General features: G+C 36.4%; 1 protein-coding gene across 1 annotated transcript in view; it reads right to left on the bottom strand.

The window, feature by feature from the left end:
- The window catches only part of LOC143401960 (cytochrome P450 2K1-like), a 29,477-nt gene that overhangs the window by 12,527 nt on the left and 2,578 nt on the right, over positions 1-14,372 (bottom strand). The window contains exons 2-8 of the mRNA XM_076859499.2: positions 12,283-12,445; positions 8,105-8,254; positions 7,102-7,262; positions 5,503-5,676; positions 4,514-4,655; positions 3,970-4,154; positions 986-1,127 (exon numbers count right to left, since the gene is read on the bottom strand). Of these exons, the coding sequence (XP_076715614.2) occupies positions 986-1,127; positions 3,970-4,154; positions 4,514-4,655; positions 5,503-5,676; positions 7,102-7,262; positions 8,105-8,254; positions 12,283-12,445 (1,117 nt within the window). The remainder of the gene's footprint in view (positions 1-985; positions 1,128-3,969; positions 4,155-4,513; positions 4,656-5,502; positions 5,677-7,101; positions 7,263-8,104; positions 8,255-12,282; positions 12,446-14,372) is intronic.

The raw sequence follows: 14,372 nt of genomic DNA, 5'->3' as shown, positions 1-14,372 counted from the left end.
GTTAAAAGTACCTCCAGAGACCATCATTCATTTTTCCATAACTCTCCATAACTCTAGGTGAAAAGATGGTATGGTTTTATGTATTTCAAGAAAAGAGAAACAAAGAGAAACAAGGAAGTGTTCAGAGAAATTGAGCTTATAACACTGCAAACTATATGTAAAATGTTTTTCTTTCCTTTAACTCTTGGTTCAGATGTGCTATTGCCTTTGATTTGTCATCATTACATGCAACATTTTCTCCTATATCATTGTGTGTGTGTGTGTGTGTGTGTGTGTGTGTGTGTGTGTGTGTGTAAAAATCAGGAGAATGGATTGTGCTTCATATCTCCACACCACTTACTTTCCAGTGGGTGAAGAAAGCCTAATACTGAGGTGGCTGCTGCTTGAGGCTTACTGAATGGTGTCTGGGGTGAACCTAAGACATGATTTATATGAGTAGAAAGACCAGGATTCACTAAGGACTCAGGATGCAGTGTTGCCAAAACTCTGCTAGGAACATAGAAGAATTAATTTCAGGCTTTTGGGAATCCAGACAGTTATGGAGGTAACTCCACTGAGTTCCTTGAATTTACACTAGTGGAAATTACACATTTACACTAGTGGAAATCTCCTCCCTCCCATACCCCAAAGGAATCCAAAGAGAAATGCTGGTATTTACCTGTTAATGCAAGGCTTTTCTGGTGGGATGAAGTGGGTTGCTCCTTGTTTCCCTGTTTAATTCTTTCCTCAAACTCTGGAAGTTATACCTGGTCCCAGTCACAAGGAGTCTGCTAGGGTTCCCTAAGAATATGCCATTCTGATGCTTAAATACCCTGCAGCTAATTTAAAGTCAGGGAAAGACAGAATCTCTGTTGTTTCCACTCTTCCATGTTTTTGGAATGTACTACCACATAGAAAAGCATGAAACCTCAGCATAGTCCTAAAACAAGGAGGGCAAATTCTCTCCCAACTTTTCAGACTACCATTCTTAAATAAGATGCCTTACCCACTGAAAAGGGCATGAATGCTTCTCTCTTGACAAACTTTCCCTTGGAGTTGAGGAAATGCTCAGGATTAAAAGTATGTGGCTTTTCCCATTGTGTTGGATCCTGAAGTACTGAAGTCAGCAAAGTGATGACCTCTGTGCCCTAGAAATAAAAATGCTTTAATTGAAAGAGATTAAATTCCTTCCTGAAAAGTGACTCTCAAAAGGTGTATCAGGATCTCAGCTGGCAATTTCTCAGATGCAGTGTGCTTTGGAAGGAAATGGAAGAGGGAGAAGTGGAGAAGCATCAGGCAGGGCCCATATGAAATGTTTATGTACTCACCAAAATTTTATTCACTACCTCCCTAAAAATGAAAGCTTTGGAAGAGAACTGGAAACAAACTCTTATTTAGCATATAGTTGCTATTTGATCACAGCATGTTATATAACATGTTATATAACATGCTGTGTGATGGGAATTAAACAGTCCTCATTTGGGATTGTGAACCTTGGATGAAAGGATGCATATCAAGGAACCTGACTGAGTTCCTGGAAGGTTTGGAGTCTCAGTAAAGGTTTGCTCTCTTATCCTCAGGAACTAAGAGAGTGGATGCTAAATCAAACAAGCCCATCAAAACAGCTTCTCAAAATTGAGCTTCCTGGCTTCCATAGCTTGCCACATGCTGTAAAACAACTTTCTACGAAAAAAGGAAGCAATTTTAATTGTGACACAGGAAAGGATAATCTGAGAACTAAAATAAATAAAGTGAAATAATGAAAAAAAAAAAAAAACCTGGACTGGGGATATAGCTCAGTGGTACAATGTTTGCCTGTTACATAAGACCCTGGATTCAGCTCCTCTCCCGACCCTGCCCCCAAGCCTTCCCCAAGTTATGGACACTAATCACTACTTCATCTTGCCAACTATATCAAAGGCTTTGTAATACCTATTTACCATCTTCTGCTGTGTAATATCTACTTATCTTCTTCTAATTAGCTGTTTTATCATGTGATATCTGTATATTTGAATCACAAACAGCTAACAATTTCTTTCAAATACTTTTGTTTTATAATTTTTCCTCCTCATCTTATTCATCCATCCATTCATTCATCCATTCATCCATTCATGCATTCATGTATGATTAGATATACCTGGGCATTGACTTTCTCTTCCTATAATGACTACGTTATTTCCATTTCACCAAAAAGATGATTGGGACTTGTATAACTGCAAAACCCTTTTAAATACGATATTTTATCAGTGATATCTCTATATAACTTCAAAACCTTTTAAAATTATATATACACACACACACACACACACACACACACACACATATATATATATATATATATATATATTTTATACTGGGAATTGAACTCAGGGGTACTCAACCACTGAGCCACATCCTCAGCCCTATTTTGTATTATATTTAGAGACAGGGTCTCAGTGAGTTGCTTAGTGCCTCGCAGTTTCTGAGACTGGCTTTGAACTCACGATTCTCCTGTCTCAGCCTCCAAAGTCACTGGGACTACAGGCATGTGCCAAGGCGCCTGGCTTAAATATATTATTTAATACAATATTTTATTTCTAGCCATCTACCTTGGGTTTGCAGCAAATAAATTAATAAGTTCCCATCTCTATTAACTGAAACATAAACATGGTCTCTATTTCCCGATATGCAGACATCTAGATGTATCCCTGACTTCCACTAGTAAGCTAAGGAAATATATATATATATATATGCACATAGCCCTAGTTCTTTTCCTTGATACTGAATCTGTTCACTGATTCTGGGTCCATCTCTACATGAATCAACAGGGTCACTCACTGTTTTTTTGTTCATATTTTGGGTCATGTTAACTTTTTTTTTTTTTTTTTTTTTTTAACATTTGCTGTGGTTTGAATGTGGGTAGTATCTCCCAAATGTCCATCTTCAGTGCTCAGTCCCCAAGGTGGTGCTATGGTGAAGTGGTGGAACATCTAGGAAGTGGAGCCTAGAGAGAGGTTGTTAGGTCTCTGGGGACATTCCCTCAAAGGAGATTTGGGGGACCCTGGTCTTTCTCTATTTCTGGCTTGAGGTGTAACTGCTTGCTCCAATAAGCACTCCTTTTAGCACCAGAGGTCCAAACCAATGGGACTGACTGATCTTGGACTTGAACTGCCAAAAGATAAACCATTTATCTTATAAGTTAATTTGTTGTCTCAGTGATTTTAGTGAGATAAATGGAGATGACTGACACAATATTGTATTTGGTTTTCTATTTCATTGCTCATCTGGTTAATTCAGTCCTACCTTGTGTTTAATGTGTACCAAGAAGTGAAGCTCCACAGATGAACATGTCTCCTGGTTCACAGGTGATTGAAGGATAGGAAATGATAATAATGTGGTCAGGGTTCACATACCCAGTGACTCTGTGGATTCATGTAGAAATGGGCCCAGAAGCAGTGAACAGACTAGATATCAAGGAAAAGAGCTAGTGCTACGTGCACATACATATTTCCCCAGCTTACCATGGAAATTAGAGGGTTACATCTAGATGTTTTCACATTGGGAAGCAGAGGGCATATATGCATGGTTCTGTGTGAGTACAGAAGTGAAGCATGGAGGTGCTGCTGGAGAGAGGCCTGCATGGCAGAAGCACAGGGCTCTGAAGGTTACGGCTTACTTGGAATTTTGGCTGCCTTGCAGACAAACCTGTCATTCCTGAAACGGCTTAACTTCTCTGAGCCCCAATTTTCTCAATTATAACCTAAAATATCTTATGAAGTTTCATAGAATGATTGTCATCTATATTATTACACATACATGCATAGACCCATTTTGTTTAATGATGACAAAGGAAGGAGGCAGAGCCAGAGGGAAAGTGGAAGAAAAGACATTAAGGAGTGAGGGAGGCAGGAAAGGCAAGCTAGGATTGTCTTTGCCAGTTTATCTCAGCTCATTTGTGGTTGCAACCATCTGACACCTCTCTCCCTTCACCTTCCTTTCTTGAGCCCTTACCTTCGGGATATAGTAATTTTTAAATGTAACATTTGTGGTTGTCGCATGGGGTAAGCTTGTGGGCAGAATGTTAGCAAATCGCTGTACTTCATGAATGACAGCATCTGTGTATGGCATTTGAGTACGGTGTGCAATGCGGGGCTGGGCCAGTCCCACAACTTTGGTGATCTCATCACAGACCTTTTCTGGATAAAATGAAATTACAGTGATTAATGTCTGGGCTGGGCCTGGGTGTTGAAACACTCTTCCTCATTTTCTTTACTTGTGAAAGTCAAACCCAAGTGTTTTCCCAGTCTTGGCTCTTTTTCCTGCATTTCTCCCCACCTCCTCAGTCTCTATTACTGGGGATCCTCTGAAAAGTTTATATCATAGGGTCTTTAGATCATCTTAGGATGCTTAATAAGCAAAACCAACTTCCTCATACTGAAAGGAATCTGAAAATACAAATTAGCCTCAAGGGGACAAATTATAGAATTCCGCATTGTCCTGTCCAAGACAATTTTGCTTTCTCTTTTTCAGGTGATGCTTAGTCTTGAAAACTTACTCTGAACCTCAGGGTATCGCATCATGAGCAGAATTCCCCACCGCAGTGTGGAGACTGTGGTCTCTGTACCTGCTGCAAACAGATTACTCACAAGTGCCACCAAATTTTCATCACTGAAATAATCAGCAGATGTATCTTTCTCCTAAAAGTGTAAAAGGAATCATTAGCAATGAAATAATTTTGTAATGGGTGATCATAACAAATTATCTACTATGAATTCATAAAAAAATGCATTGCTTTCTTCCCTCAATTTAGAGGAATTTTCTTTATACAAATGTAGAGAATTTTAGGAGACAAAGTATATATATCACAAATGTTGATAATGGTAAATAATTCTAAAAATGAGAAAGAGTGTTTGCCATTGTAGGAAAATTGCAGATTAGTTTTTTATTGAGTTATTGGACTATTTCCAGAGCTGCTTCTTTTAAGAAATTTTTAAATAAAATTATCTTTCTTAGTGTGATGGCTCACACCCATAATCTCAGCATCTCAGGAGGCTGAGGCAGGAGGATTGCAAGTTTGAGGCCAGCTTCAGCAAATTAGTAAAACACTCAGCAACTTAGGGTGACCCTGTTTCAATAATAAAGGACTGGGGATGTAACTCAATGATAGAGCACCACTGGGTTAAATCTCCAGTAATTACCCGTCCCCCCATCACATAAAAAATTCTTGGGTTTGGCAATTAAAACACATTTCTCAAGATCCAGGGGTGGTGTGTGTGTGTGGGGTGTGGGGAGAATAACAATTCTAAAAACTAACATGTGAGAAATCTATGTCTTTCTTTTTTTCAGAGAATGATATAAAAGTTTCAGAAAGAAAAAAATATATACAATGTAATAAATGGCATTATTCTGAGAATATAAGTTTACTATTATTTACTTAAACTTTTATCTTTCTTCTTTGAATGGAGTGTTTCTCCTCCAGAAGCTATTAATTAAACTAAATAATAAATAAAAAGGTAAGGAAGCCTCTGAAGAAAACACCATTACCTCTTGCTGTCTGACCAAAAAAGCATCAATGAAACTTCTTGGATCATTTTTGTCAAATTTATGACGATGATTGAGGAAGGTCTTCCTTATAAAAGAAAATAATTCATCTCTATTCTTGAGTACTGTCTTATGACTTCTTAGGAGAAATCCCAAAACAGGAAACATATTAAAAAGCTAGAAGAATTTTTTAAAAAGTAAATTAATTATACCTATGAATTGGCTGTGGTAATGCAAATGGCAACATTATTTTTGAAAGCATTATAGAAATAACACCTTGAATTTTGTCTCAACCAACAGTGACAGACTGAACTAGAAAATTAGATTTCCACATTCATCAGAACTAAGGAATTTATAATGAATATCAATATAGCTTACAAGTCTATGTGCCCAGAGTATTTTGTATATCATTCCTATGGGAGTAGGTCTAGTTAGAGGTAGAGTGGGACATAAAAACACTATTGGCTTTTTGGTCAGAGCTATAAACCCAAGTGTTTTTCTCAAAAATTCCCATGTAATTCCAGGAAAACAATCAAACTCTTTTAGCTTTACATAAGGCAGTAAATCTTTACTGTGGGATCACAATAATTTTTAAGTTTATAGCAGATTTAATGTCTGTAGGTCTTACAGAGTAGCACCATTTAATCTGTTATCCACTAACTCTTTAAAAATTCAGAAAGGACTTCACTGTTTGCTAAGTTTTATGTTTGTCAGTATGTTAATTTTGGTGGATATAAGGTCTATATACTTTGTCATATTCTCAAAGGGGTTTATGAGTTACCCAAAAAAACTTTCCTTATATAAGAGACAAAAGGTCCCATCTAAAATTAGAACAGTTGCTTGTTCTAAAAATCTGTATTTGGAGTAAATCTGAGTATATAATAATACAACCTAAATTTTAGAGTGAAATAACAGGATTGTCAGTGGTGTCATTCAAAATGAGAACTTTTGGACAAGCCTCTTTCCTCCTGGATCCTAGAATACAGAGGCTTTGTCACTCACAATGATAAGAAATTAGATTGTGGCACTATTGTGAATTTGTATGGATTAGAATAAGTATTAAGATTATATTCCAGGGGCTGGGATTGTGGCTCAGTGGTAGAGCACTCGTCTAGCACATGTAAGGCCCTGGGTTCCATCCTCAGCACCACATAAAAATAAATAAATAAACTAAAAGGTATTGTTTAAAAAAAAAAGATTATATTCTGCCTTTTGTGTGTGTGTGTGTGTGTGTGTGTGTGTGTGTGGTAGTCCTCTTTTGTTAAATTTTATTCTTCTAATTGAGCATTACTGACTGCTTATTTACTCAATGCGTATTTCATTTTCCACATATAAGTACTGCTCTAGGTAAAATAAAAGTGGCTAAAATTATAAGAAAGCATGTAATACTGGCCGAATTCACAATTCCTGCATCAAGGTATTTCATGCAGCATTTGGTCATAGGAGAATATGTATAAACAAACAAATTTGTCATATCACTGTACTCAGAACATTTCAGAAAGTATCTACTTTTGAAATGACAGTTCTCTAATTGAATGTTTTTCATGGTCAATCAAGAAATTTCTCAGAGGAACTAAAAGTGAATGGGAAAGATACAGTTACCACAATTCTAGGACTTCCAACAAGTTTCACATTTTCACCAATCAAGGTTAAGAGTCTCAGGAACTGGGGGTCTTGGTATTCAAACCGTTTTCCAAACAGCACTGACACAATGATGTTAGCAACAGAAGCATTCATTACTGTTGTGATCTCAAATGGATTTCCTACAAGACAATTCATTAATCAGATTAGGAATATTCACAAAACCAGTGTTAGGCAAGTTCCTCTGATTGAGACAGTCCGTGAAGGAAAAAAATTCATAGAGATTATTGGTGACCATAACTATCAAGGAGAGATAAGACTTGAATGAGCTTTAACAAATGCCCAGAATTTGTCTAAACAGTGGCTACCTAGAAAACTATATGTAAAAGAAAATTTGAATTTGGCTCAATTGAAGAAAGAAAAATATGCCAGGTGTGTTTAAATATTTGTCTGTCTCTGTGGGTGTGTGCTGTGGGTGTATGTGTTAATGCATTCTATCTAGGGAAAAAAATCGTGCAACCTAAGGCTGCATTCAAGTTAAAAAATAGAACATCTAGGGCTGGGGGTGTGGCTCAAGGGAGGATTTTCCTTAGCTATGAAGAACATTATGGGATAACGACAAAATCATCCTGAAGTCTGAAGATTAGATGATACTATCACATTATGTAAATTTCACGATTTTTGATGTTTACTTTGGTTAAGACAGTGTTATGGTTGAAAATTTAAAAATGAAGGGACAGCATATCTGCAAAAACTCTCAGTCAAGAAAAAATATAATTTTATATTTTATGTATAAATAAATTTAAATATATAATGTGCATACACGTGCATACAGAGCGAGAGGGCACAAGCAAATGTACAGTGTTGACAATCTTCAAGAAGAGTAGGAGGTACTGGGAATGATTTGTATATTCTTTAAATTTTTCTAAGAGTCTGAAATTGTGTCAAAAATAAGAAATTAAAAGGTAACTTTTGTTGACTTATTTCTCATGAAAAATAAAGAGATTTCATTTGTTCTACACACCTCTGTGAGCCTCTAAGTTATGTATGAGATGCTGGCATTCCTCTATAATTATATCTTCTATGATCTGCTTGCCCATTCCAAAATTCCGTAAGGTGGTCAAGCTGAATCTTCTCATGATTTTCCAGGTTTCACCATGAGAGAAGGCAATTCCTTATAATGAAAAAAAAAATGTCTTCAGATTAAAGTTTCTTAATTTAATTTTTTTTTCGTGGGTAGGGCACCAGGGTTGAACCCAGGGGCATTTCAACCACTGATCCACATTCTCAGCCCTTTTTGTTTTATATTTTATTTATAGACAGTGTCTCACTGAGTTGGTTGGGACCTCTCTAAGTTGCTGAGGCTGTCTTTGAGCTTCTGATCCTCCTGCCTCAGCCTCCGTAGCTGCTGGGATTACAGGCATATGCTACCATATCTGGCTTAAATTTGAAATCTTGAAGACAAATAAAAATTCAAATTAAAAGTCTTAATTCTCCCTATCAAAAGTAATGGAAAAACGGACATAGGATATAGCTCAGTAGTAGAATGCTTGCCTAAGATAAGCTAGGTCTTGAGTTAAGCCCCTAGCATGTAAAGAGAGGAGAATAGAAAAGAGGAGAGGGCAGGGTGGGGGGAGAAAAAATGTCTAATTTCCTCTTTTTTCTTAGAGCATTTACTGTATAAAACTTTTTAACTACTTTCTCTGTCCATAAAGTCTTTTTGAAAGCTAGATAGGCCTTTTGTCAGCCTTGAGACCCAGGAATGTCTTTCTTAAGAACCCAGGAGTCATCTCTTTGAAATGTAAACCTCAGGGGAAATTGTGTCCTATCACTTAGTTTCTGTGTGAAGATAGAAGTCTAATTTCAGGGGGCACTTGCTCCACATTGCAGAACTGTCATAAATATTTGGGGAATTATTTTTTTCCTTTGAAACTCAATTAACACAGATGGCCATTTGAATTACCAGGTGAATCAAGGATAAACTATGTGCAACAAATAGTGCTGTTAAGTTCGCTTGCTTGAGGACTAGTTATTGTTTATTCTGAGAATGGGTATGTAATGAAGTTCCTTCTGCTGGACTATGTAAAAGGCTGAAGTTCCTTTCTATTTTTGTAGTTTTTTTACCAGATTGTAATACACATTATTCTGGTTTAATGCTTATTCAATAATAAAGTGTTTTCTTTTCCTCAGCTTCATGAAAGGGATTTCTAGATTGGGAAAACATTTTGTTTTATTTTAAATTATATCTCCTCAACAAATTAAATAGGCAATTACTCAGATAAATTGAGTAACTAGTTTATACTTATATCATGCTGGATGTGGTTAAGGAGTTGATGAATAATAGTAAATAAAGTTTTTTCCCTTTTTTTCTTTGCCAGGGAGTCTAGTACATACAACACCCAAGTAAAAATTTAGAAATAAATAATCACCAATGACTGTAATCAAGTAATTAAGTGTTATACTTAGTAATTCTAGAGGCACATATTGTAACACATAAGTTCTCAATAAATTTATTGATTGGGTAAGCAAATTTCTATATAACTACACAAAATAATAATGATCAGTCAAGAAAAGTTTTCTAAAGGATTTAGAGCATATGCTCATACTTCATAGAAAAATCAGGAAAAAGATGATTTCTAAGGTTGCCCACATCTTTCCAGTGGTGCCTTTTGGTGATAGTGGTATTTTTCTTTCTGTTTCAATTCTTTACACCAAAACCTTCCTCCATTTGCATTTTCCATATTATATAAAGGCAAAACAGACTGGAGGGAATTTCTATGTTTGACTGATAATCATAAATACAAACCTAGAATATACTAAGGCAGCCTAGACATTGAAGATGGGGAGTATCAGCCTTGCTAGTCTTAACATGAAATCTAAAATAAAGAATAGATATGTTCAGAGTTACTGTTGCCTCCTCCTTTCAGGTTAGGTCTTCCTTTGGAAGGATACTAGTGAAGGATTAGATTCTCTTCTCACTAAATCCTCAGATTAATACAATGATATTCTGCCTGTGGTTCCTGTATTACATAAAACTCATTCATAAAATATGTGGCTCTTCAGACTATCCCATTTTATATTTGAAATTTTACATTTCACATTTCAGAATACAGTATTTGACCCTTAAGGACTCACAGAAGTCAGTATATTTCAGAGAATAAAATATTCGTGTAATTGTAAAGAATATCATTATCATTATTATTGTTATGTTGCTGTATTTGGGATCAAAACCAGGGCCTATCACATGCTATGCAAGCACTCTACCACAAAGTTATGTTTCTCAGCCCCTTAGCACATTAGTTTAGGACCATGAAAGATTGAAGTGCTATTAAATATATAAATATAAATTTTAAGTATAGGACACTCTAGCCCTAAATATATTTAAATTATACAACAAGTTGATGTAATAAATATCCTCAAATGGTTTAATGGGTATCAAACATAAAATTATCTTTTGGTTATGCAAAATTGGTCTATAACATGCTTATACTCATTTGAATGATTTTAGATTTCGAGACACAGGAAGGGGAAATATAGTCATTATCTTTTGATTTTCTATGACCAGTTAAGACACTTAAAAAAACAAACTGATTTTTGGCTGGGCATGATGTCACATGCTTGTACTTCCAGCAACTCAGGAACCTGAGGCAGGAGAATTGCAAGTTTGAGCCCAGGCTAGGCTATTTAGCAAGACCTTGCCTCAAAATTAAAAAAAATTAAAATGGGGCTGGGGATGTAGCTCTGTGGCAGTGTGTCCCTGGCTATAATCTCCAATCCCTCAAAAAAAAAATTCTTAAAATGAATTCTTGGCTCACTTGTTAGATTGCGAGAGATAAAAGTTAAGTCGAGCGAGCATGGTGGCACATGCCTATAGTATAATTCCACCAGTTTGGGAGGCTGAGGCAGGAGGATAGCAAGTTCAATGCCAGCCTCAGCAATTTCAGGAGTCCCTAAGCAATTCAGTGTGACTCTATCTCTAATAAATCATTAAAATGGGCTGGGAATGTGCTCACTGGTTAATCACCCCTGGGTTCAAGACAATTTCATGTGTGATCATTACATTCATCAGCAAATTTGAGCTCTTGTGGAAAAAGATTAGCGGCAAGAAGTAAGAAATTGTACCAATTTTCTCAAAAAAAAAAAAAAAAATGATGATGATGATGACTGAGATGACTCCTGGAAATTCCAGACACGGGATCTTGAATGGAAAATACCTCCTCAATGCTGATTTCATGAAGTGTTAGTGGGGATTAGAAGGGAAAGAAATGCTCCAAGACTGCTATGTGTGGAAAATTGAATACAGTTAAATAGGATTTTGATGTTTCCTGAGGTTTTAATATGCTAACGGACACGTGAGTGACTGATTTACCTCAGGGAACATCCACTTACACCTTGCAAAACTACTGTTTTGTGGACAATATTACAGAAAACACTTTTTAGAAATGTTTTTGAAGCAATAAAATAACCCAGTGGTATTTATTAGGAGACAATATGAGTTTACTATAAATAATGTCAAAGTGAAATTATTTCCATTTTTAAAGAGTTATTAATTAGTAGCCAGGCACGGTGGACCACACCTGTAGTCCCAGCAACTCAGGAGGCTGAGGCAGGAGAATTGCAAGTTCGAGGCCAGCTCTGTCAACTAAACAAGGCCCTATCTCAAAAAATATAAAAAGGACTGGGTATGTAGCCCAGTGGTAAAGTACCCCTGGGTTCAATCTCTAGTACCCAAATAGTAATAATAGTAATAATAGCTATTAATTAGTGGAAAGCCACAAAAGCAGAGTATCTATGTTGCATCAGGGCATTTAGCAAAGACACAAGAAAGATGCAACAATTTTGTCCAGGTAAAAACAGGGCTTTGTATATTTATAACACTAAGTATGTTGTTTCAGGATCTATTTCTGCATTAGACCATTTTTGATCTCTTTATATTGATGGCCTCTGCCTCCTTTTTGTTTTATTTTCCTGACATCTAACATCAGACTTTCCATTTAGTAGGTAATTATTTAACAGAAGTAGTTATCATGTAAAATAAGAATGAAGCCCACAAATTACTATTTTTTGAATTAGAATCCTATTTGTGTAATATATATTGATGAAGCAAAATCAAACAATGGAAGGAATTATGTAAGAAAATAGAGGACAACTGATTTAATAATTTTAACCACAGGAATATATCTTAAATTTAGAGTTCATTACCTTTTCCATTAAAAATTCTTTCAAATATAGGCACTTGAGATCGTTCCCCAAATTGATTACCATAACCAACGAGGGCCTCTTTCACTGTCTCATAGCTAGAGAGGACCACCACCTTCTTGGGCCCCATTTGGATGCTGTAAATGGAGCCATACTTCTGGGAAAGCTTTGGTGTGAGAAAAAGAAAAGTGATTAAAACATTGTTCTATGGTAAAAAGTGAACTGGATCTTGACCTTTGGGAAACTGGTTAAGTTCAAAAAACCAACCAGTTTTGTGATCAGATAAAGTCAGAATTTTGGATTGTTTTACTGCAGTTATTACACAATTTAGGGTCATTTTTATAATCATCATTTGATTGTATACACACTCTACCTTGTTTGAAATTTTGTACTAACGATGCTCTGACATTATAGTTTTGTTTGATATCAGAATATACTCAGCCAGGACTCTCAGGAGATAAAAATTTGCTTACTACCACACTTGACACCCGAAAACTATATTTACACCCTATTCCTATGGGGTGCTATGATCTTAGTAAACCATGTTATTACTCTGTGACATTGCTTACTACAGAAAAAAAAAATCCATTTTCTTTGATAATCGGAAGTACTAAGAGCCAACATTTATTGCCTCCTGACTGTATTCCAAGCACCATTATTTTCTTCAGTGTTCTTCAGTGTGCTTCATTGGTGAAGGCCTTCCTATACCCACTGTCTGACAGGGTCACAGAGTAGGGGATGCTGTGGCAGGGCCAATCCATCTGGAAGCCGGAACCACTGGAAATGTTAAGTGTTTTGTTTATGATACTCATGACATGAATAACAGGGCATACGTCAATCAGTAATAAAAGTACATATTGCCTGAGATTGCAGGAAAATTCCCAGAATGAGACTAAGGATATAATTGAGATATGCCATGAGGTGTGTTTCAATATCTCTCAGGATACAAACAATAATCTTATTCCTCGAGCCTAAAAACAAGAAATATTATCCCTGTGATCTCAACTCTTCTTCTTTTGTTGACACCACTCCTCCTTAAGGACCCCTGGAATCCCCACTTCCCCCCACGCCCCCCCCCCACCGCCGGGGCTGGACCCCAGCACTTTATAAAACAGCAAAGTAGATTTTATCACCTCCATTGTATAGGCAAGGAATTGTAACTGTAAGAAATCACAGAGTAAATTGTGCTGCTCAGCTGTGGAGCTGGGGGCACACATTGTTGTAGTTTCTTGGCTATGGAACCTGTGGTATTAACCCAACTAACATTGGCAGAGAATGAGACAACTTTAAATGATCCTTTCCTCATAAAAATTGCCCTTAGAAAAAACATTAGATTCCTTCTGTCTCCTCTTTGAATTGACAGAAAAATGTGTAAAACCATTTCCCACCAGTGTCAGACAGAAGGGTCAGCCGATATCACTCTCACTTATACTTTGGGATGACACAGTACACAAGGTCTCCATGTATTTTTTTTTTTAAATAATAAACAAATAGCTGTACTTTGAGAAACAACAAATTAATTCTTGTAGAATTTTTTGTGCCCTAGGAGTTAACTTCACTGACTCCAGAAGCCCAGGCTACATGACTATGATTCTTATGATCTTAAAATCAAGGGTAATCAGACGATTTTTGACATTTTTAAATACTTGAATATGACACTTCAAGTTTGAAATTTCATTGTCCTTTTAGAACATAGTCACAAAACTAATCTGGTCAATCATTTTGCCGCAGTTCTTTTGAGTGCGTGTATGAACAGAATGGTGATATTTAATTGCTTTATGAACCATTGAATTGTTGGACGATGAGTTTTTTAATTGGCATGAGACAATTCCTACTTGTCAAATCAACTTACTTTAACCAATCCTTTGAAAAAGTCTCTCAAGTGTATGAACCTGCACTAACTCCCCAGAGGGCCTTATTAAGCCAAAATAATGCCCCATTGAGTGAGATATCCTACAAAGTGTTTGCTATTTTCATGAACATAAATAAATGCTCATGTTCTTAATATCTGTTGTTTTTGGACAAGTCATGTTTTGTGCTGTCACCTGAACTCTAGAGAAGCAGTGTAAGAGGGAACTTGGCGCCAAGTGCAA

Source organism: Callospermophilus lateralis, chromosome 6, assembly GCF_048772815.1.
Source record: "Callospermophilus lateralis isolate mCalLat2 chromosome 6, mCalLat2.hap1, whole genome shotgun sequence".
NCBI classification, from domain to species: Eukaryota; Metazoa; Chordata; class Mammalia; order Rodentia; family Sciuridae; genus Callospermophilus; species Callospermophilus lateralis.
This window is presented reverse-complemented; position numbering and strand designations above follow the sequence as displayed.